This window comes from Bos mutus, chromosome 1 (genome assembly GCF_027580195.1).
Source record: "Bos mutus isolate GX-2022 chromosome 1, NWIPB_WYAK_1.1, whole genome shotgun sequence".
Classification (NCBI taxonomy): Eukaryota; Metazoa; Chordata; class Mammalia; order Artiodactyla; family Bovidae; genus Bos; species Bos mutus.
The window spans coordinates 117119834-117144467 of NC_091617.1; the positions used below are offsets into that span (position 1 = coordinate 117119834).

The 24634-nt window shown below is 36.5% G+C and overlaps 1 protein-coding gene across 3 annotated transcripts in view; it reads right to left on the minus strand.

The window, feature by feature from the left end:
* RNF13 (ring finger protein 13) overlaps window positions 1-24634 on the minus strand; it is a 120364-nt gene that overhangs the window by 21540 nt on the left and 74190 nt on the right. For all 3 annotated transcript variants that reach the window (XM_070374778.1, XM_005906287.2, XM_070374780.1), the window contains 2 exons: window positions 22259-22364; window positions 15821-15914 (listed from right to left, as the gene is read on the minus strand). In XM_070374778.1, coding sequence (XP_070230879.1) covers window positions 15821-15914; window positions 22259-22364 — 200 coding nt within the window. The remainder of the gene's footprint in view (window positions 1-15820; window positions 15915-22258; window positions 22365-24634) is intronic.

A 24634-nucleotide genomic window follows, 5' to 3' on the forward strand; every position in this document is an offset into this window, starting at 1 on the left:
ACAAAAGGAAGTGGAACACAAGTTTGTATGAAATATGATTGATTATAACAAATAGTTTCTATGACCACGATTGGTCCCTGTGAAATGTCCAGTCCAAGTCCTAAGTTCTTCGGTGTTCACAGCAAGTTTCCAGATTCCCATTGTTTAGGCCCAATCTGTTTATCAAGGACGATTCGAGGACGAGGGGGGGCCATTCCACCGTCAAGCCACCCAAGAAGTCCTCTGTCATGGTAATGCTCCATTGCAGTATTAGTAACCTTCCATGCTACTTGGGTAACATAATCACACACAGTGTTGTTAATATCATCTGAGCAGTTAGATAACCACATACCATGGGGTCCCCAATTGACAACTCTATGATTATCCATAAACATTAATTTTCCTGATTTGGCCTGACATTTGTCCCAATGAAAAGGAATATATTTAAAGTTCTTATTAGTAAATCCTTTGCATAGTGTTCTTTGATCTTTCCTTAACTCTTTCCCTAAAGTTTCAGTAGTATAAACATGGTTCATGGACAAAGAAAGGGCAGTAAATAATCCAAGCAGTGTCCGAAAGTCCTCTTTGGAGGCAGGACGAAAGCCCATGTTTGTCAACTAACATTAATATATAATTTTGCTGGGCCCATGCATAAAGGAAGGATTTCACAGCCTAGAGAAATATTAATTAGTTTTCCTTCTTTCTCAGGATGAGAGGGCCCCTCCAAGTTCCAAGGAGGGGGCATATGTGTTGAGTCATTAGTGGATACAATTGGTCCTGTATCTGTCCATTTTATAACCTACAATAAAAAAGGGGGGTTAGGTATATAAGCCCAATAAGTGTGATCAATCAAGTCAGCCTGAGCGGGGGAAGCAAAAGCAAGCAAAGCAAGCATAGTGAAAAAATAAAAAAATATTTTCAGGATTTTGAGGCATTCCCTGTTGAGAAATCAGATTTTCAGCTTGATTAGTAAGGATTTTTATCTGTCCTCAAGTAGGGAGATTATAAGGTCGATGACGTCGAGTGCGGTGTTTTTTGGAAATTTTTAAAGCTGCCATGGCTTGTACTGGAATTTCTTCCTCCTGGGGTTTTTGTTGTTTCATCTCTAGTTTGAATGTTGGGGGCCCTCTTAGATTGAATATTCCAAAGAGGAAGCCATGTGAGTTCATTGGATCCATCTGGAGAAACAGAAGCATACCCTTTTCCCTGTAAGATTAGTTTCTTAGATTTCCATTGATTAGTTAACCTGTCTTGACACCAAATGGGCAAAGGAAGAGAGAGATCTTTCAATGTCTCTAAATGTTTTTCTGCTTTTGTCAAAATATCTCCTTGCAGTAAGTTTTTAAAAATTTAAAACATAAAGCTATATTAACAATAGTTATAGAAAGAAAGGAAAGCGGTAACGATGAAAACATTCCTAGGAAATATTTCAGTCCAAAAAAAATCATCTAGAGATCTGTTTGGGGACTGGTATTTAGCTGTGGTTTTGAATTAATGGGTTGATTTCCTCCTCATTCAGTACATACATTTTTCCTGATATAAAAAGAAATGGGATCTGACTATGTTTTAAGTGGTTTGTGTTATTTGGGGCAAAGGATTAGGAGCAAACACTCAAACATTTTTTCCAAAGTGAAATTACTGAAAAGCTGATGCAGAACAAATTGACAAATAAAATGCTGCTCACATCCAAATACCTGACCTTGTCCCTGGAAAGGAAACACAGCCTAGCAGCTGTTCAATCTCTCTGTTCAATGTGTTAAGGAAGATGATTATACTTTCAAGACAGACCTGAAAAGAAGGTGAATATTTTGCACTTTTGATACTCTTAGAAACAAATAACTTAATTGGCAAATGGTGTCTTTTTATGTTGTTTTTGTTTTGTATTGTGAAACAGGCACTGAAGTTGATGTTATTTTGTTTTAAGAATCTTACAGATTGGAAACAGAAAAAAGCTATATTAACAATAGTTATAGGCTTAAAAAATATACTGCATTAGAATCTAGTAAAGTTTGCTCTGGATTAGGAAGATCAAAGTGTTCCTGTGTATTTCGCCTTATTTAATTTTTATTTGTAGTTTTAGTGTGTAATGTGTTCGTTTAATTATGTCTTGTGTTTGTGGATTATAGGAATGTTTGTAATCTGTTTAATACAGGATGCATGTAAAAATTGTTTGAATTATTTAGAAATATAGGCAGGGCCATTGTCTGTTTTTATAGAATTAGGTGTTCTCATTATTGTAAAGTAAGCTATCAGATCAGTTATAACATGTTGTGTATTTTAGCTTGGAGAGGTGTGGCCCATATAAAAGAATTTGTATTGATCGAGACATGTAAGAAGGAAGAGGAACAAAGTTCAGAGCAATGAGTTACATCCATTTGTCATAAAATTCTCCTTCATTTGTCATAAACCTTTTTTATACTTTTATGTTCATCATTTTATTTGCCATTTCGTATATCTTTTTATTAAAAATATGTATTTTACTTTAGCAACTATGAAGTGTCTTGTATATTAGCATTTTATAGATTGGTGAATATATCATATTATATATTTATTATATATATAAATATATGTAACCATATTTATATACATTATACATTATATATTTATTACTAGTTTAAAATCTCTTTAGTTTTTCTGTAAGAAAAGCTTTCTGTAAGAGGAAGTTAATGTTCAGTAATTAATGTTTTAAAATCTTATTTTATTTGGAAATGACCTAGCTATTTAATAAACTTCTATTACTTAGTTTAGTGTAACTCTATAAATTTAAGTTACCCCAATCCTAAGAGATTATTTTAGATTATAATAATAGATTATTCTATTAAAAATATAATTTTTTAATAGAGTTTATCTAAAAGTTTTCATCTCATTTATATATATATATATATTTGTTAACAAACTTAGTTTACCTTAAAACCTATGCATAATAAAAAAGTATTACATAATATTGATGACTTAAGACATGTCTTAATTAGATTAGCAAATAATTACATTTAAATTATATTTACATTTAAATAAACATTATATTTAATATTGAATTTTTTCAGTTCATGTGAAGTTGAATTTAAATAGAGCTTATTAACTTCATATTATCCAAAAACAAAGACATATATTGAGACATAGATAATTTTAAACAGACAGGCATAGTTTTCTGCTTGAAATTAAAAAAATTTTTTTTTCCTGAGTTCCACCAACTTGTTTATGGCTGGAGTCCTAGATAGAGTGGGCTGTGTATCCCAAGGACATGATAAGAGTTAACTTTAGGTTTTTCTTAGGCCTGTTTTTGTTTCTTAGGCAGAATTGGAGCTCCAAAAAAGTACTTTAACAAGTTAACCTTTTTCTAACTGCATGTGTAAGAAGAACCGGTTTTGCAATTTCAAAAAAGATTTTATTTTAATCAGTTTTCTCTGGAGTCTAAAGAATAGCATGGCCATTCAGTGTCAAAAATATCATTTCTCCTTTTTGTAGTTAAATTATTAATGATATATGCATGAAGGAATTGCTGTCACATTGGATGTAAAGCCTTGGCTACAAAATTTTGACAAATAGTAGGACTGTTAAGCGGAGAAGGAAATGGCAACCCACTCCAGTGTTCTTGCCTGGAGTATCCCAGGGACGGGGGAGCCTGGTGGGCTGTTGTCTCTGGGGTCACACAGAGTTGAACATGACTGAAGTGACTTAGCAGCAGCAGCAGAACTGTTAAGCACACCTTGAGTTAACATAGTCTATTGAAATCTTTTATGAGGCCCAATATGATTAGGATAAGGGAGAGAGAAAGTGAATTTTTCCTGGTCTAAAGACTGTAAAGGTATATTAAAAAAGCAATCTTGTAAATCAGTAATAATAATGTGCCAATTTTGAGGAACAGTAGTAGGTGATGGGATCCCTGGTTGTAATGTATCTATAGCTTTCATAGATGCATTAATCTTTTTTTAAGGTCTGTTAATCACGATGGTATGATCACTAACCTAGAGCCAGACATCCTGGAATGTGAAGTCAAGTGGGCCTTAGAAAGCATCACTATGAACAAAGCTAGTGGAGGTGATGGATTCCAGTTGAGCTATTTCAAATCCTGAAAGATGATGTTGTGAAAGTGCTGCACTCAATATGCCAGCAAATTTGGGCAACTCAGCAGTGGCCACAGGACTGGAAAAGGTCAGTTTTCATTCCAATCCCAAAGAAAGGCAATGCCAAAGAATGCTCAAAGTACCGCACAATTGCACTCATCTCACACGCTAGTAAAGTAATGCTCAAAATTCTCCACGCCAGGCTTCAGCAATACGTGCATCATGAACTTCCAGATGTTCAAGCTGGTTTTAGAAAAGGCAGAGGAACCAGAGATCAAATTGCCAACATCCACTGGATCATCAAAAAGGCAAGAGAGTTCCAGAAAAACATCTATTTCTGCTTTATTGACTATGCCAAAATCTTTGACTGTGTGGATCACAATAAACTGTGGAAAATTCTTCAAGAGATGGGAATACCAGACCACCTGACCTGCCTCTTGAGAAACCTATATGCAGGTCAGGAAGCAACAGTTAAAAGTGGACATGGAACAACAGACTGGTTCCAAATAGGAAAAGGAGTACGTCAAGGCTGTATATTGTCACCCTGCTTATTTAACTTCTATGCAGAGTACATCATGAGAAACACTGGGCTGGAAGAAGCACAAGCTGGAATAAAGATTGCCAGGAGAAATATCAATAACCTCAGACATGCAGATGACACCACCCGTATGGCAGAAAGTGAAGAGGAACTAAAAAGCCTCTTGATGAAAGTGAAAGAGGAGAGTGAAAAAGTTGGCTTAAAGCTCAACATTCAGAAAACGAAGATCATGGCATCCGGTCCCATCACTTCACAGGAAATAGAAAATAGTGGAAACAGTGTCAGACTTTATTTTTGGGGGCTCCAAATCACTGCAGATGGTGACTGCAGCCATGAAATTAAAAGACACTTACTCCTTGGAAGGAAAGTTATGACCAACCTAGACACCACATTAAAAAGCAGGGACATTAGTTTGCCAACAAAGGTCTGTCTCATCAAGGCTATGGTTTTTCCAGTGGTCATGTATGGATGTTAGAGTTGGACTGTGAAGAAAGCTGAGCGCCGAAGAATGATGCTTTTGAACTGTGGTGTGGGAGAAGACTCTTGAGAGTCCCTTGGACTGCAAGGAGATCCAACCAGTCCATTCTAAAGGAGATCAGTCCTGGGTGTTCTTTGGAGGGAATGATGCTGAAGCTGAGACTCTGGTACTCTGGCCACCTCATGCAAAAAGTTGACTCATTGGAAAAGACTCTGATGCTGGGAGGGATTGGGGTCAGGAGAAAAAGGGGACGACAGAGGATGAGATGGCTGGATGGCATCACCAACTCGATGGATGTGAGTTTGAATGAACTCCAGGAGTTGGTGATGGACAGGGAGGCCTGGTGTGCTGCGGTTCATGGGGTTGCAAAGAGTCGGACATGACTGAGTGACTTAACTGAACTGAACTGAAGAGATGCCATTTGTTAGATTTCTTTTTTATAACAAAAATAGAGTTCCAAGGAGAGCAAGATTCCTCAATATGTTTTAATTCTAATTGTGTGTCTATGAGTTCTTTAGTAGCCTGTAATTTATCTTTCATAAGGGGCCATTGCTCTGTCCAAATAGGTTCGTCATTCTTCTAAGTTATTTTAATGATTGCTTTGTTTGTTAAATGAGCAGTGGCCCTTAGGAAAAATGTGGAATGTATATCTGAGTTTGCCAAAGAATCTGAGATGACATCATAATTTGAATCTCTCCTTTATAATCTGAATCAATTATTCCAGGGTGAACAGTAATTTCTTTAGAAGTCAAACTAGATCAGCCAAGTAAAAGACCGAAGGTTTGTGGGGGCAGAGGTCTAAAAAGTCCGGTAGGTACTCTAGAAGGGACTGCTTGAGGGTAAAGGAAAAAATCATATATGGCTGGTATATCGATGGTAGCCAGATGTTGAGGGTTTGAGGGAAAAGATAGAATCTGCCCCTGTTTTTTGTTGTAGGGGACCTGGGCGGGGGCTCCCCTGTTTGGAGTTTCTTAGAATAGGTTTTCTTTTAATATCAAATTTAGATTTATAATCTTTGGCCTAATGCATTCCTCTATGGCAGCAAGGGCAAATTCTTGGAGGTTTTTTATTAGCCTTCTTAGGGTAGTCCCTTTTTAACTGGTTTTTATTTCCACATGTAAGGCATCCTTCATTTCCCTTTCTAAAGGTAGCAGCCACTGTCTCAACTACCATTTGCATCTTTTGAGTTTCTGATCCTAGATTGCAACAAGCCTCCAAATAATCAATAGTAGTCCCAGTCTCACAAATTGGAGCAGTAGCTCTTTGATATTCCTGATTTGCATTCTCATAAGCAAGTAATTTCTCTAGCTGTTTCTTGGTTTCTTCTCCGATTACAGTATGGGAAATAGCAGTTTCTAATCTAGCTAAAAAATCAGCATAACTTTCATTAGGTCCTTGTAATATTTTAGTGTAGCTACCTGTAGGCTCTCTTTGAGGAGTAATTCGATCCCAAGCTTCAAGGGCTACTGTTTTAAATCGTTCATGCAATAAGAGAGGGCATTGTGTTTGAGCTTCTGTGGTATCAAATTGTCTGGTGCCAGTTAACTTTTCAAAAATAATTTGGTTTTGCGGAGTGCCAGCTCGAGTATTCTTGTTAGTATGATCTCTGGCTATACCATGAAATCACACTGCCCACTGAAGATATTCTCCAGTTTAAGGAGAGCTTTTATTAAAACTCGCCAATCATAGAGAATAAAGTTTCCAATAGAAGATGCTACAACATTTAGAAGCTCTTTAGTAAAAGGCAAATGTCGGTCATACATAGTTATAGCCTTTTTCATTTGTTGCATGTAAAAAAGATTAATATCGTCATATTGAGGTATTATGTGCCCTTGAGCGTCAAGATTTCTTATAACTAGAAAGACTGAGAAACCATTGGCGTCAGAAATTTGTGATGGCAAAGCCATTAATTTAGAAAGCCTCTGTTGCAGAGGAGAGCGACTAAGTACTGATTTTCTGCAAATACGAGTCTGTGCCAAGGACTTATCATTATTGTCCAGAAGAGCATTGCCAGTTTGGTGTCAAAAAACATCTTAGGAGAGTCGTTATTAGAATCATTAGGTTCTAACAAAGGAGAGACTTCTGGATTCGTGCCTGCTGGCAGAGGAGGAGCATTTGGAGCAGCCGGGGCAGGGCTAGTAGGAAAATTTTGAAATATTTTGTGTTGTTCTAATTGGGTCTTTTGTAAAGTTTCATCATCTAATTCATATTCAAGCAATAAGTGTTCTGTCTGTTGTCGAATATCGTGAGGGCTAGAATTTACCTTGAAATGGCAGAATTACAGCTTTAATGAGAGCCCACATGGCCAGAAATCAATTGGAATATATTTTCCCTGCTTGGTAGCTTGTTCAACATTTTCTTTGACCCGGTGCCAAATTTCTAAATCAAAACTGCATTTATCAGGGAACCAAGGATTACATTTAACCACTGTCTGAAAGCAAGCCTCTATTCATTGGTGTGAAACCAAAAGTCCCTGAGCTTTAAACAAATGGTGAAGTAAAACAGAGAAATGATGGGGCTGTCTAGCCATTTGACCAGTGTCTTAGTACTTATTGACCTCAATAGGCCCTGAGTCACTCCACCAGAAATGCCATGTATACCAGAGTCCCTGTTCGGGCGCCAGTTGTTGGGGTCCTTTAATGGACTGGAACCTGGTGGTCCAGAGTCGAAGATAAGAAAGTGAAAGAGAGAAAGAGGCTGATATTCCCTGGTTTACGCAGAGAACCAATAAAGCCCTTGACACAGGGCTTGCATTGCTCATGAAGGCACCAGGCGCCCTCTAGAGGGGGTAAAGGCACAGGGCGCCTTCTCAAGAGGGTCTTAGAAGCCCGGGCAGGAGAGTGAGCAGGACAGGTTTCTATGCTCCAGAGAATTAGCCAGAGAGAGACAGAGAGAGAGAGAAAGAAAGAAAGACATGGGGACCCAAGCGCTGATGGAGCAAAGGTGCTTTAATGATCTTTCTGTGAGTATATATAGGCTGTGGTGCAAGAAGTTTCTTACGACAATGATAAAGATGAGAAAACCAAACATACAGCAACCGTTACCGAGGGAACAAGGGATTAATAATGGTCACAAGGTCAGGAGACAATCCATATCTCAAGAAAGGGGATCGAGACTAAGCAGTTTTGTCTTAAAGAGAATGTTTACTAAAGGAGATTCAAGCCTGTCTCACACAATGACCTCAGTTCCTGGGAGTAGCATGCTGCTCCGCTTGAAAAGAAACAAAGGAGTTGTGAGAAACAGCATGTAGGAATCTTCCTGTTAAAGACTCCCCGACACAATACAAAACACTGACAATACCAAATGCTGGGGAGAATGTGCAGCAACAGAACTCTCAGTTATTGCAGCTGGGAGCGCAAAGTAGTACAGCCACTGTGGAAGAGTTTAGCAGTTTCTTACAAAGCTAAACACAGTATTACCACATGATCCAGCCATCATGCTCCTTGTTGTTTACCCAAAATGTACTGAGAACTTATGTCCACACAAAAATACACACACAAAAATTTATTGCACCTTTACTCTTAACTGCCAAAACTTGGAAGCAACTAAGATCTTTTTCAATAGACAACTGGATAAACATACTTTGGTATAGCCATACAATGGAGTATTATTCAGCAATAAAAAGAAATGACCCATCAAGCCACAAAACATGAAGGGAACTTATTCACACATATTTGCTACTCCAGCTGTATTGCTGCAACTGTTGACAGTCTGCAGCACATAAAACTATAGAGACGGTAACACATCAGTTGGTGCCAGAAGTTTGTGGGAAGGAAGGAGAAAAGGGTGAATGGATGGAGCACAGGGGATTTTCAAAGCAGTGAAATTATTCTGTATGATATAATTATGGATGTATTACATGACATTTGTCAAAATGCATACAATTTGTCAAAATGCATGGAATTATACAATGCAGAGAGTGAACTCTAATGTAAACTATGTACTTTAGTTAATAATATATCAATACTTATTCATCATTTGTAATAAGTGTATCACACAAATGAAAGAGGATAATATTAGGGGTATTTTAAGAAGGGGATGGGCATATAGGAGACCTCTATACTTTCTACTCAATTTTTCTGTAAACTTTAAACTGTTCTAAAAATGAAATCTATTAATTAAAAAACTAAAGTATATTTTTAACAAAGCCAGGACACTATGTTATTCTAAATGTCAATGTCATATAAGACAAAGGCTAAAGAAGAAGCCCAAATTAAAGAAACCCAAAGAAATAGAACTACAAGCAATAAATGATACCAGCCTGGTTACTACTGTTATAAACGAACCTACTGGAACAAACAACTAAACTAGAAAAAGAACAATGAATTAGATTAAAATAGCCCATCAACAAATATCCTATGGTTGGTGACTTAAATGCAGTACCACAAAAGAATCTCCTTATTCTTAAGAATCCACATGAAAATATTTAGACACAAAGGATCATGATGTATATAACTTACTCTCAAATTATTCCAGTGAAAATTTTACATACATATATAAAGAAGGAGAGCAAAAATGGTAAAGCAATAGGTTGCAGCCAAAACCTCATGTCCACTCAGAACTTGTGGATGTTACCTCATTTGGATATAATTGCTTTCCAGATGTAATCAAGTCAAGATGAGGTTTTAATGGATTTGGGTGTTGTTATAAGACGCTTACTCCTTGGAAGGAAAGTTATGACCAACCTAGATAGCATATTCAAAAGCAGAGACATTCCTTTGCCAACAAAGGTTTGTCTAGTCAAGGCTATGGTTTTTCCTGTGGTCATGTACGGATGTGAGAGTTGGACTGTGAAGAAGGCTGAGCGCTGAAGAATTGATGCTTTTGAACTGTGGTGTTGGAGAAGACTCTTGAGAGTCCCTTGGACTGCAAGGAAATCCAACCAGTCCATTCTGAAGGAGATCAGCCCTGGGATTTCTTTGGAAGGAATGATGCTAAAGCTGAAACTCCAGTACTTTGGCCACCTCGTGCGAAGAGTTGACTCATTGGAAAAGACTCTGATGCTGGGAGGGACTGGGGGCGGGAGGAGAAGGGGACGACAGAGGATGAGATGGCTGGATGGCATCACTGACTCGATGGATGTGAGTCTGAGTGAATTCCGGGAGTTGGTGATGGACAGGGAGGCCTGGTGTGCTGCGATTCATGGGGTCGCAAAGAGTCGGACACGACTGAGCGAATGATCTGATCTGATCTGATCTGATGGAAACTAATATTGTAAGTAATAGGTGAATCTGAATAAAAGGTATATGGGTGGTTTTGTAGAAATCATGCAGTTTTTTTGTCCTCTTAACAGAGTCTTTCTCAGAACAAAAGTTTTTAAACTTTGAAGGACAGTTTTTCTAAGTTTGAAATTATTTCCCAAAAGGTTAAAGATGAATACAATAGGACCAAGAACCTGAACAGAAATTTCTCCAAAGATAGACAAAAAATAGTAAGCACATGATAACTACATAACATCACTAATCATCAGGGAAAGGCAAGTCAAAACTACAATGAGATACCATGTCACATCCATTAGGATGACTACTATCAAAAAACAAAAACAGAAAATGACAGTGTTAGCAAGGATGTAAAAAAACTGGGAGCCTTGTGCAGTGCTGGTGGGAATGTAAAATGATGCAGTCACTATAGAAAATAGTATAGCTTTCCTCAAAAAATTCAACAGAGCATTACCATTTAATCCAGCAATTTCACTTCTGGATATACACCCAAAAGAACTGAAAGCACAGACTGACAGATGTCCCTCTATGTTTATAGCAGCATTATTCACAATAGCACCTAGGTATCTATCAACACATGAATGGATAAACAGTATGTGGTATATACACAGAATATTATGAATACTACTCAGCCTTAACAAGGAAAGAGATTCTGACATATACTACAACATGGATGAACCTACAGCACGGATAAACCTTGAGGACATTATGCCAAGTCCAGCAAGCCAGTTATTTATTATTCTACTTAAAAAGACTAGAGGGTTTCCCTTGTGGTTCAACTGGTAAAGAATCCACCTGCAATGAGGGAGGCCTGGGTTCGATCCCTGGGTTGGGAAGATCCCCTGGAGAAGGGAAAGGCTACCTGCTCCAGTATTCTGGTCTGGAGAATATACATGAACTGTATAGTCCATGGGATTGCAAAGAGTTGGACACGACTGAGCGACTTACACTTTACTACATGACTAGAATAGCCAAATTCATTGAGATAGAAAGCAGAATGGTAGTTGCCATGGACTGTTTAGGGGGGCAATGGAGAGTTACTGTTTACTGGGTGCAGAGTTTCCATTTGGGATGATGGAAAAGTTCTGGAGATGGATGGTGGTGATGACTGCACATGTGAATATAGCTTATGTCACTTTACACTTGAAAATGGCTAAAATGGTAACTTTTACGTTATGTATATTTTATTACAAAAAATATAATAACTGTATGCGTGTGTGTGTGTGTGTGTATTTGGAGGTAGGGTGATCTCGACAGGCTGATTTACATGGAAATGCAAAGTGTCAAGAATAGCTAAAAAATTGTTGAAGAGCATGGCAGAAGGACTAACTTGATCAGAGTATCAAGACTTACCATAAATCTATAGTAACTGAGATAAGAAGAAGACTAACAGAAGTCCAGAAACAAACTCACATGCATGGACACTTGACTGTGTCACAGTTGACCGACACTACAAACAGTGTATGTTTAATAGCTGTGGGACAACTGTATATCCTTATACAAAATATCAAATTGGAAACAAATTGGGCCCTCATTTTACAGAATCAATTTAGACAGACTAAATGTCCAAACATGAAAGGAAAAATTATAAAGCTTTCATTAGATAATATCCACATGATCTTAGAGTATGGAAGTTCTTTTAAAACATGCAAAATGCTACCATAACAGAACTTTAGTCCTGTGAAAAAAAATAAGCAACGAAACCAGAAGACAGTTAGGACACATAAAATCAGTGAAGGACTGATTCACCAACACACCCACAACTCTTGGGGTGGGGTAGGGAGACAGTGGTTGTTGTGCGAATATCTGAAGAATTCCTCCTACATGTAAAAAGCAGGGGAGGACAACCCAACAGGAAAATAACATGAAAGGTGCTTCATGGAAGTGAAAATCTAACTACTAAATAAAAATAGGCACTTCACCTCACTGATGAGGGAAATGTAAATTAAAACCACTATGAGCTATTTTTATAAACCCACTGGATTGGCTACAATTTAAAAGTCTGTCAGTACAAAATATTGGTTCAGATGTGAACCAATATACATATTGATGGGAATATAAACTGTTAACATCATCACTTTCAAACAGATTTGGTATTATCCAATAAAATAGAAGATACGTATATCCTATGAGCCAGCTAATCTACTTCTAGGTATATACTCTATAAAGAAATCCATGCTCACATATACCAGGATATAGGTACAAGAATGTTCTTAAAAGTATGGTCTGTAAAGATCCCCTCAAACTGGGGAAACAGAACATTGTATATCAACAGTACTTCAATAAAAAATAAAAACAAAACAAAAACCTAATTGTCTATTAATAGTAAAATGGATATACAATATACTTATACAATGAAATGACATTGAATGAACTACACATACATGCAATAAAGTGGGTTAATTGCATCCAAAAAATGTTAATAAAAGAAGAAGGACCAAAGAATACAATTCAAAAATAGGAAAAATTGTATCATATTGTTTTGGAATCCATACATAGGTGATAAAACTTATGGGAAAGGCAATGAAACGATTATCATAAGCCAGCATGGTGAATACTTCCAGTGAGGAGGAAAGGATTATAGTCTAGAAGGGGACACAGTATTTTCTGCGATACTAATACGGTTCTGTTTCTTGAACTGGATAGTTTCAGAAAAATGTCTTATAAACTTTTCTGTATACACATTATACTTCACATTTCTAAAAAATGTGAAGGTACAGTAAGGATAAACACCACTCCATAAAGATGAACATGGCTACACAGTTATGCTGGTTGATTCATAACTATGAACCTGAAAGGTTCAGGCTCCCAGGCAATCATACTTCCCTATTCCATCTGCCCATCTACTCTCCTAGAATAACAGACCCTACCTTTCTGTCCTTAAACCTCCAACATCTCCTCCCCTATCCTGTCTTTTGGTTGACGATTCTGTTTCCTACTTCACTGAGAGCCATGGAAGTAAAGAATGCTTCCACAGCCTGACCACCATAAACACTGCCAGGACTTGGGGCCCACATATTCTACTTTCCCTTAGCTTAGCTCTCCATGCACCTATCTAAGGCCAATCCACCTATTTGTACACCAGGTCCCATGTCTTCCTGCCTTCACAAAGATACATATTATAGCAATTCTCCCATCTATCTCCTATATCATCAATTTTCTTCAGCAAACATGCTATTACTTCTCAATGAAATTTCCCCTACCAGCTGCTACACCATTTCTTTGCTCTCCTTTCTGAAGGAGATCAGCCCTGGGATTTCTTTGGAAGGAATGATGCTAAAGCTGAAACTCCAGTACTTTGGCCACCTCACGCGAAGAGTTGACTCACTGGACAAGACTCTGATGCTGGGAGGGATTAGGGGCAGGAGGAGAAGGGGACGACAGAGGATGAGATGGCTGGATGGCATCACTGACTCGATGGACGTGAGTCTCAGTGAACTCCGGGAGTTGGTGATGGACAGGGAGGCCTGGCGTGCTGTGATTCATGGGATTGCAAAGAGTCGGACACAACTGAGTGACTGATCTGATCTGATGGTTAAATTTCTTGAAAAAGTTGTCTATAGTTAATATTCCTCTCCTTCCATTTTCAAACCCACCACAATCAGGTTTTTGGACTGATCACTCTGTCAAAACTGCACATGATGATAATCAATATTCAATCAGTTCTCATCTATCAGGAACACTTGACACAGGTTATCAATCACTCTTTGCTCTTTAGAGACTGATATCACTTGGTTTCTGATAAACCACTATTTTCTGATTTTCCCCTGTATAACTGGTCACTCGTTCTTGGTCTCCACTGCTGATTCCACTTGTTCCTTACTCAGTGTTAGGCTGCCCCAAAATGTCTTTGGTATTCTGTCCATTTATACTCATTCTCTTGGTAATATCATCAGTCTCATGATTTAAATACATATTTATACCAATACTTCCAGTTGAGGAATGAAAGTCCTGATTCATTCAAATGTCTAACAGACATCTGAGATTCCACATATCCAAAACTGATTTCTCAAATTTTCTCCCCAAACCTGTGCCACCATTTATTAACCATCCTTATTTCTTTAAGGCAATGCCTCCCTCAGCTGCTGAAACCAAAAAATCTGGAGTTGTCCTTGTTTCTTCTCCCCACATCTAGTCCATCAATAAATCCAGTAATTCCATTTTACAAATATATTCATCTCCTCTACTGTTACCATTCAAGTCCAAGCCACATTCATCTTTCACTTGGGATTACTGCAACAGCCTCCTATTTGTTCTCTCCACTCATACTTCTGACCCTCTACATCCTATTCTTAACACAGCAACAAGAAAGATCCACTTAACTTTTAATTTAGATCTTTTCTTTTCTCTGCTCAAAATCCTACAATGGCTACTCATCTTACTCAGAAGAAAAGCCAACTATGCATGCTCTTTTTTAGCCTAGGACAATAGAAACATCATTCTTTCTTTCACTCTCCCTCCACTCCCCCTCGTTTTAGAAAACAGAAAATAAACACACAAAATGGAGCCTTAAAAAGTGATTCCTAAAGCCAGTCCTCAAATTGGCCTATGAATAACTTTTAATTAATCCACACTGTATAATGACAGTGCACTGCATTTTTATAAATGTTGATATTTATTTAACATGTGATTTTCCTATTTTTTTGTTGTTAAACTTTATATTCATAAAGTAATGGTTATTATATTTGGTAGGTTTTTTGAATAGTTACTTGGAAAAATAAAAATTTTGCAGAACTAATTTTTTTTAATTGAAGTATAGTTGACAGAATTATTAATGCCTTTTCTTTTTCTCCTTTCCACTCTATGCATTTCTCTACTGAATTAAAAAACAGAACATTTTTACTGGCATAGAAATTGAAAATTCTACGGAACTACTGGCCAAAAAGATTTAATTAGCATGTACCCACATTGAAAGCTCACTAAGCTTAAGCAGGAGAAACTACATTAGCTAGAGTGTTAGACCCTTCCCCAGCTCTATCAGTACTGGCGAGGTGACATTAAATTTTTTGCCTTTCTGACCCTCTATTTCTACATATACAATAACCATTATGGTACCCATTTCATAGGAATATGGAAATTAAAATGAGATGATACATTTAAAATACATCGATACATAACAGCTACCCTATTGTGTTTAGTTAACCCAACACTATATGTTTTTAGTTAACACAATGTTAACACAGTGATGTAGAGAGGAGAGAGAGTAGGAGGAGGATCAATGGGAACAGACCACCTGGTGCAAAGAAATATTTTATCCACTGATGTTTTGAACTTCTGGCACATAGGGATAATAAAAAGCATTTTGTTCAGTTTCATTATTGTTTTTAAAATCTCTGAAGACTGTGTACCCACCCCTGCCCCGACTGTTCCTGCCTTTACCAGGATAAACCACAGCAAAAGACCACCTTCTACATTCACTCATTAATTACTAACTGAGAATTAGGCATAGGGTATGGCAAGGACTCAGCAGGTAGTATTAAAGTATGATCACCATGTATTATTAAATAAACTAATGGTGGTTATTTAGAAAATAATAACTTACCTTTTTTGAATTTATGTACAGGGAGTTTCTTAAGTTGATCTTTACGAAGTCGGTTTCTTCTAGCTCTATGCCTATCCTGGACAAATTTTGTGATCTAAAAATAAAAGAGAAACATAAAGAGAATCAGATATTAAACATGCAAATAGAAAATGACTATTAAAATCATAAATGCCTTTTAAGTTTCTAGATAGCTGCTACAAATCAATTTATTTAAACCCTAATCACAAGGTTTATTAGCTAAAATATCTATGATTAGATGTATTGACTAGTTGTATTGAACTTTGTCAATTGGAGGGTTGAAATTTCTATAAGTTACAAACTAATACAATTTCCAAATTTTATAATGAGTATTGTATATGAGGAAATAGAGGGTCAGAAAGACAAAAAATTTAATGCCGTATCGCCAGTACTGACAGAGCTGGGGAGGGGCATGGGTCTAACACTATAGCCCTATCATTATTATTAGTGGTTAGCCCATAAATTATCTTTTGAATTTTTATTCACTGACCTAAATTATCTTTACTTCACTCTGACAGAAACATTATTAATAACATGTAACTATGTGTTTGCAAAAATATAAATGATAGACTCTAGGTTATAAAGACTTCACTAAATAAAAAATGGGTGAGTTGAAATTTCTTTAAGTTACAAACTAATAAAGTTTTCAAACATAACAGGCATTAAACTGCACTTTCAGTGGTTCTAGTAGCAAAATGGACAGAACTAATACAGATAACCTGTCTTATAAATATACAGAAATATCAGATAAAAATATACAAAACATTTTAAAATATAAATTGCTATGCTTACAAGAATAAAAATAAATACATGAGGTCAGGAGCAAATGCCAAAAACAACATTCACAAAAGAAAATTTTGACAGATTTGACTACATCAGTAGACTTCTGTCTACATCAATGACTTCCGTCCTCAAAAGATACTGTTTAAAGATAAAAGACAAGTCACAGACTGGGAAAAATATCTGCAAATTGCATGTCTCACAAGGGATTTCTATCCAGATTATATAAAGAATTCAAAACACAATAATAAGAACACAAACAACCCAACAGAAAATAGTTAAAATATTTGAATAAACACTTCACTGCTGAAAATATACAGATGGCAAATAAGCACTTGAAAAGATGTTCAACATAATTAGTCAAGATAAAAATGAAAATTCAAAATCACAAACACTGCTTTATTGTATAGATACATGTGTATATATATATATATACTATATTTTATGTGTGTATATATATATATACACACACATACTATATACCTATTAAAATGAAAAAGACTGACTATACCAAGTGTTGGCAGGCAAGCAGAAGGGCTGGCACACTGATATACTACTGGAAGGATTGTAAAACTGTACAACCATTTTGGAAAATAGTTTGGTGGTTTCCTATAAATTTAACTACATATTTATGAAATGACCTAATCATCCCACTCCTCCTTATATTTTGCCAAAGGAAATGAAGGTGTATATCCATAAAACACCTTGTACACAAAGGTACAAAAAAGTCTATGTCAGCTTTACTTAATAGCCCCACACTACAAACAACCCAAATGTTCATCAGCAGGTAAGTGAATAAACAAAACTGCAGTACAGTCATACAATACAATACAACTTGTCAATAAAAAGTAAGGAATATCAACATTCAGTTCAGTTCAGTCGCTCAGTTGTGTCCGACTCCTTGCGACCCCATGAATCACAGAAGGCCAGGCCTCCCTGTCCATCACAAACTCCCGGAGTTCATTCAGACTCAACGTCCATCCAGCCATCTCATCCTCTGTTGTCCCCTTTTCCTCCTGCCCCTAATCCCTCCCAGCATCAGAGTCTTTTCCAATGAGTCAACTCTTTGCATGAGGTGGCCAAAGCACCGGAGTTTTCAGCTTTAGCATCATTCCTTCCAAGGAACACCCAGGACTGATCTTCAGAATGGACTGGTTGGATCTCCTTGCAGTCCAAGGGACTCTCAAGAGTCTTCTCCAACACCACGTTCAAAAGCATCAATTCTTCGGCGCTGAGCTTTCTTCATAGTCCAACTCTCACATCCACACATGACCACTGGAAAAACCAGAGCCTTGACTAGACTGACCTTTGTTGGCAAACTAATGTTTCTGCTTTTCAATATGCTATCTAGGTTGGTCATAAGGAGTAAGTGTCTTTTAATTTCATGGCTGCAGTCACCATCTGCAGTGATTTTGGAGCCCCAAAAAATAAAGTCTGACACTGTTTCCACTGTTTCCCCATCTGCTTCCCATGAAGTGATGGGACCAGATGCCATGATCTTTGTTTTCTGAATGTTGAGCTTTAAGCCAACTTTTTCACTCTCCTCTTTCACTTTCATCAGGAGGCTTTTTAGTTCCTCTTCAGTTTCTGCCATAAGGGTGGTGTCATCTGCATATCTGAGGTTATTGATATTTCTCCCGGCAATCTTGATTCCAGCTTGTGCTTCTTCCAGCCCAGCATTTCTCATGATGTACTCTGCATAGAAGTTAAATAAGCAGGGTGACAATATACCGCCTTGACGTACTCCTTTTCCTATTTGGAACCCGTCTGTTGTTCCATGTCCAGTTCTAACTGTTGCTTCCTGACCTGCATATAGGTTTCTCAAGGCAATGCCAAAGAATGCTCAAACTTATCTTGTTTAGTTATTTTAAATTATGGCAAAATATACAAAACATAAAATTTACTATCTTAACCATTTTTAAGTATATAGTTCTGTAGTGGCTCAGACAGTAAAGCGTCTTGCTTACAATGCGGGAGACCTGGGTTTGACCCCTGGGTCTGGAAGATCCTCTGGAGAAGGAAATGGCAACCCACTCCAGTACTCTTGCCTGGAAAATCCTATGGACAGAGAAGCGTGGTAGGCTACAGTCCATGGGGTTGCAAAGAGTTGGACACGACTGAGCGACTTCACTTTCTGTGGCATTAAGTATATTGTTATGCTACCATCACCACCATCCATCCACCAAACTCTTTACATTTCCCAAAACTGGAACTCTGAACACATTAAACTGTAATTGCCTAATCTCCCCTCTCCATAGCCCTTGGCAACCATCATTCCATTTTCTGTCTCTGAATCTCACTACTCCAGGTACCACACATAAATAGAATCATACAGCATTTGTCCTTTAGCACTTATTTCACTTAACATGTCTTAAAGATTCATCAATGTTGTAGCATCTGTCAGAACTTCCTTCCTTTTTAAGGCTGAACAGTATTCCATCACATGTATATACCACATTTTGTCTATCTATTCATCCATCAATGGATAATTGGGTTACTTTCACCTTCGGCTATTGAAATAATGCTGTGATGAACATAAGCGTGCAAATATCTAACTGCCAGCTTTAAATTCTTTTGAGTATATACCCAGAGCTAGAATTAGATCATATGGTAAATTTATGTTCAATTTTTTTTGCTGTACTGTTTCTTTTCTATAGCAATAGCTCCATTTAACAGTCCCACCAGCAGTGCTCAAGGGATTATCTAGTTTTGATGTCAAGATTACTCTAGTCCCATAAAACTAAATTTCTCTTACCTGGACATTCAGGTTGCTAGTATTTAGGATTTTTGCACCTATGTCCAAAGTGTAAAACTGGCTGATCCATATTGGAAATTTGATAACCCAATATGCAAAGGCAAAATTTATATATCATAGTCAAAAGAGTGTACATAAGATACAAGGGTTTTTAGAATTTACAAAACAAATTCATGTAATCCAACATAAGAATAGAGTAAAAGAAAAAACAATGATCATCATGATAGAAAAAAAGACGTATGAGGCATCACCCATTCTTTATTTAAAAGGAAAAAAATGGCAAAGAAAAATTTTGTTTCCTTATTTCTAATTCTTATACTTTTTTTTCTTATCAGAAAATATAGCACAACGTTAAACAGGAAGTACAATAGGCATCTTTTTTTTTTTTAACATTCATGGGAAGGCTTCTAATAATTCACTACATAATGTCATTCATTTAAGTTTTTAGTCAGTAATCTTTATTGGCTTAAAGGTATTTACTCCTAATTTGCCAAGGATACTTTTTGTTGTTCTAACTTTCCATATTTCCTTATACACTGAAAACTCAAGAGAATCAAAAAATTCAAATTACCAGAATAGGAGAATTCAGTAAGTCTGTAGAGATAAAATTAATATATAAAAATCAATAATTGTCCACTGTCCAAATAGTGGTTTCTTGAATACTAATCTTCAATTAAAAAAAAAAAAAAAAAACAAATCCAGGGCTCCTTGGGGGTAATGTCTGATTTTAGGGTTAGGACAAGGAAAAGAAATGATGAGCCTGGAGTTTCTTATAGGACCAAACACTAAAGAAGTATACTATGAAACAGAAGGAATGAGACCCAAGACCCAGACCACAGAGCTCCCAATGGCCAAAGCTCAAACAACTAAACAACAAAAATAATGTAGTATTGGATTATTACCCAAAGTATAAAAGAAATATATAGAGCACATACCAATATAAATGTGATTGAACAAATAAATAAATGCCGAAAAAAGACAAATCTTCCTTACAAAAGAATTCTAAATAATGTATGTAGATACTTCCCTCCTTCCAGGAAGTGGAGCTTAATTCCCGCCCCTCCCCACTTTTAAGACTGGCTATACTTAGTGCCTCACTTCCAAAGGAAGAATAGAATAGAGAAAGAGAAAAAAATATTAACTTTATAGTGGAAAATGCTGGCAAACATTACCTAAACTAAGTAACATCATCAGTGATGTAATGCAAGTATCATGTACCCCTAGCTGACATGTTAGGATGAGAAGGGCAATTTGCTTTGCTGATACTCTTTATAAAAACCTATAACCAACCCATTCTAATCATAAGAAAAATATCAGATTGAGGAACATTCTACAGGATACCTGGCCAGGACTCCTCAAGACTATTAAGGTCATGAAAAACAAGGAGAGATTAAGAAACTGTCACAGGTCAGAGGAGATTGGGAATACATGATAACAAAAAAATGTCGTAATATGGACTGCGTCCTGGAACAGAAAGAAAGCATTAATGGAAAAATGTAAAATCTATCCAGTCTGGACTTCAGTAACAGTAATGTTAACTGTGTTAGTTTCTTAGTTTTGACAAATGTATCATGGTAAAGTAAAATGTTAACAATGGGGACAACTAAATGAGGAAAGCACAGGAACTCTCTTCTTTGCAATTTTTCTGTGAATCTTAACATTATTACAAAATTAAAAGTTTATTTTAAAATATCAATAACATTCCTATACCTCAGTAATATCTAATTAGAAAATATAATTTTAAAAAATCTAACAAAAGACATGCTAAATGTTTACAGAAAAAAATTATTAAACTTATGGATATGAAAAACTAACAAATTAAAAGAAATACCACATCATAGGAAGACTATTTCAAAGACAGTGTTTAATTTTTACTCTATTAATTCAATATAATAATAAACTCATTGTGTGTTACTATAAATATTCTTTATGAAAAATAAAAAGGTTAGGGACAATAGTGGGATTGTTTTATATTTTTGTAAATCTCTTTTAATATCTATCTTAATAGAATACAGAGAGATTCTCACATGTGCTTCTGCACTCAATTTGTTTTGATATCTCAGACCATGTAGCCTCTAGAAACCTCTTCTATAAACCCCAAGAGAATGAGAGTGACAAAGGCAAATCATAGCTTAGTATTATTATGGAAATAATTTTGACCTTGTAGACCCACCAAGAGTCCTGGGATCATACTTGATAACCACTATTTTGGAAACAATATGTCACCCTTTTAACCTTGAGGCCTCATAGTATTCTTTATTTACATTTTAATATGAAAAACTCCAAATTAGAGAAGAGTTAAAAGAATTTTTATAATAAATATGCATATATCTCCTACCTAGATTCTATAATTAGCATTTTACTATATTTTTTAATCACATATCTATTTATCCCACTATTTACCCATCAATATATTTTTTCTCTTTATTTTTTACAATGCATTTGAAAGCAAGTTGCAAATATCAATATACTTTCCCTCAAATAGTTCAGCATGTAAACTCATTACTTAGAGTTTAGTATTCTTTAAAGCTCTTTTTTATTTTTCTTTTAGGTAAACTTTACATACAATGAAATGCATAAAATTTAAGTATGCAATTTGGTGAATGAGACATTGTGCAACCCAAACAAGACAGACAACATGATTCTCACTCTCCAGGAAATTCCCTCATACTCTTCTGAGTAAATCCCTCACCTCCTTTCCTTCCCGCACCTAGCCCTCCAAAGAAATCACTGTTCTGGTTTTTTTCAATCCAGATTATTTCTGCCTTTTCTAGAACAAGTCACGTAAATGGACTCATACAACATGTACTCTTCTATGTACGGCCTCTCAGTACAATGTGTTTTAGAGCCACTAAATTTTAAGTATTTAAAATTAATTTACCTACCATGAAAATGACTATCAAGATCAGACAGATGCCCACTATGATAAGGAAGGGGATTAGGTAGTATTCCAGAGGAAGGCTAAATTCCGGAACTAAGATAATGTGGCCCCTGCAAGAAAACAAAAATTAATAATTAGGAAATACTGACTTGTCAAATTATGATGTTAATTGAAAACAAAGAAAAATATTTTTAAAGCATTTAGACATTACAATTTAATCCACTAGACCCATCTCATTTTCTAATAGATGATTTCCATTAAGTTAAGGGATGTTTTCTCCATTTTAAAATCAGCTTTACATATTTACCAAAATAATTTGCCATTTAATTAAAAGAAACTTTTAGACTGGTTAGAGGAAATCAGTTAAGCAATACTTACTGTGTCCCTCCTAAGAACACGTGTTTACTGAATTTAGTAACCTGGATGAAAGTTAGCATATTTCACAAGCAAACATCAGTATTTAAAACTGGCAGTACCTCAGGCAGTATGTCAACAAGAACCACACGCCCCACACACACACCAAATTACTTTTCATCCGTTTCTCCCATGAAAAAACTGGAGGCACTATTGACGAAAATGAACTCCCTATTCCTTTTATGCTTTATGGGAATTCGTTGTACCAAGTACAATGGATATAACCCCATACTGCACATTCATCTGTGAGATATGGAATGGAAAACTAGCAAAGAAATTCACAAGAGTTGTAGCTTCTTTTCTATTCTAAACCTCCACTGCTTGACTGGAAAAAAAAAAAAAGGCAAAAAAACTACAAAAATGTGTATACTGTGGGGGTTGGGGGGAAAAATAACCAAAGGCCCTAGTCTCCTCCTTATTAACCATGGTTAATACAGTTATATGGTTATCAACTATATAATGCTAGTATTATAAAAATTGACAGGGAATCAAGAAATGAAACTGAACAGAATAAGCACACTATTTATGCTGCATGAGCAAATTTTATATAGCAGCAAATCCTGCAATAGAAAATTTCCTCAGACTAGGGAAGGGTCTGTATAATGGTCACTAAGATGGTTGATTTCCCCATTGTACTCCTGTGCTACTCAACTAGTATGGTGTCAGCAACATTACATTGTTACCCATGGCTGGGTGATATTTTAGGGACCAACTCCAGATACTTCGTATCACAGACTGTACATCAAGGTAATCAAATAATTGATGAGGTGTGATTCCTCTTTATGGAGTTAGTTCAGATAATATATTAAGGAGGAATTATAAAATAAGACTACTTGCAAATCCTAAAGAACCAATGGCTTCAGACAATGATTGTTAATGATTGCTCACATCACAGAGAACCAAATATTATGTCTCCTGATGGAAATACATAACAATACATATAAATTATTCTTGCCTTACCTATCCTCCTGGTCCCCAAGCCATACTTGAATCTGAGCAGCCCTCTAGATCTAACTAGCAATTTACAGGGAAAATAAGTAACAAAGGAAACCTCTAGACAATACACCAAGGATGTAGTCAGAAAAGTCCAGACTGCAGTAAAATTTTACAGGACAAATGACCCTGTTTCTTCAATAAATAAATGCGTAGGGAAAAAAAAAAAAAGAGGCAAAGCAAACTTATAGATTAAAAATAGGGTAGTCATATGTCCTTATTTGCTCTGAAAACAAATCTAAAGATTGAAATGTTTTGATATTGAATTAATGTTTACTTTTCTTAATTTAAAAAAGGATAACTAAAGAGCCTCTTGATGAAAGTGAAAGAAGAGAGTGAAAAAGTTTGCTTAAAGCCCAACATTCAGAAAACTAAGATCATGGCATCTGGTCCCATCACTTCATGGCAAATAGATGTGGAAACAGTGGCTGACTTTATTTTTCCGGGCTCCAAAATCACTGCAGATGATGACTGCAGCCATGAAATTAAAAAACGCTTACTCCTTGGAAGGAAAGTTATGACCAACCTAGACAGCATATTAAAAACCAGAGACATTACTTTGCCAACAAAGGTCCGTCTAGTCAAGGCTATGGTTTTTCCAGTAGTCATATATGGAAGTGAGAGTTGGACTGTGAAGACAGCTGAGCGCCGAAGAATTGATGCTTTTGAACTGTGGTGTTGGAGAAGACTCTTGAGAGTCCCTTGGACTGCAGGGAGATCCAACCAGTCCATCCTAAAGTAGATCAGTCCTGGGTGTTCATTGGAAGGACTGATGTTGAAACTGAAACTCCAATCCTTTGGCCACCTGATGCAAAGAGCTGACTCATTTGAAAAGACCCTGATGTTGGGAAAGACTGAGGGCAAGAGGAGAAGGGGATGACAGAGGATGAGATGGCTGGATGGCATCACCTACTCGATGGACATGGGTTTGTGTGAACTCCGGGAGTTGGTGATGGACAGGGAGGCCTGGCGT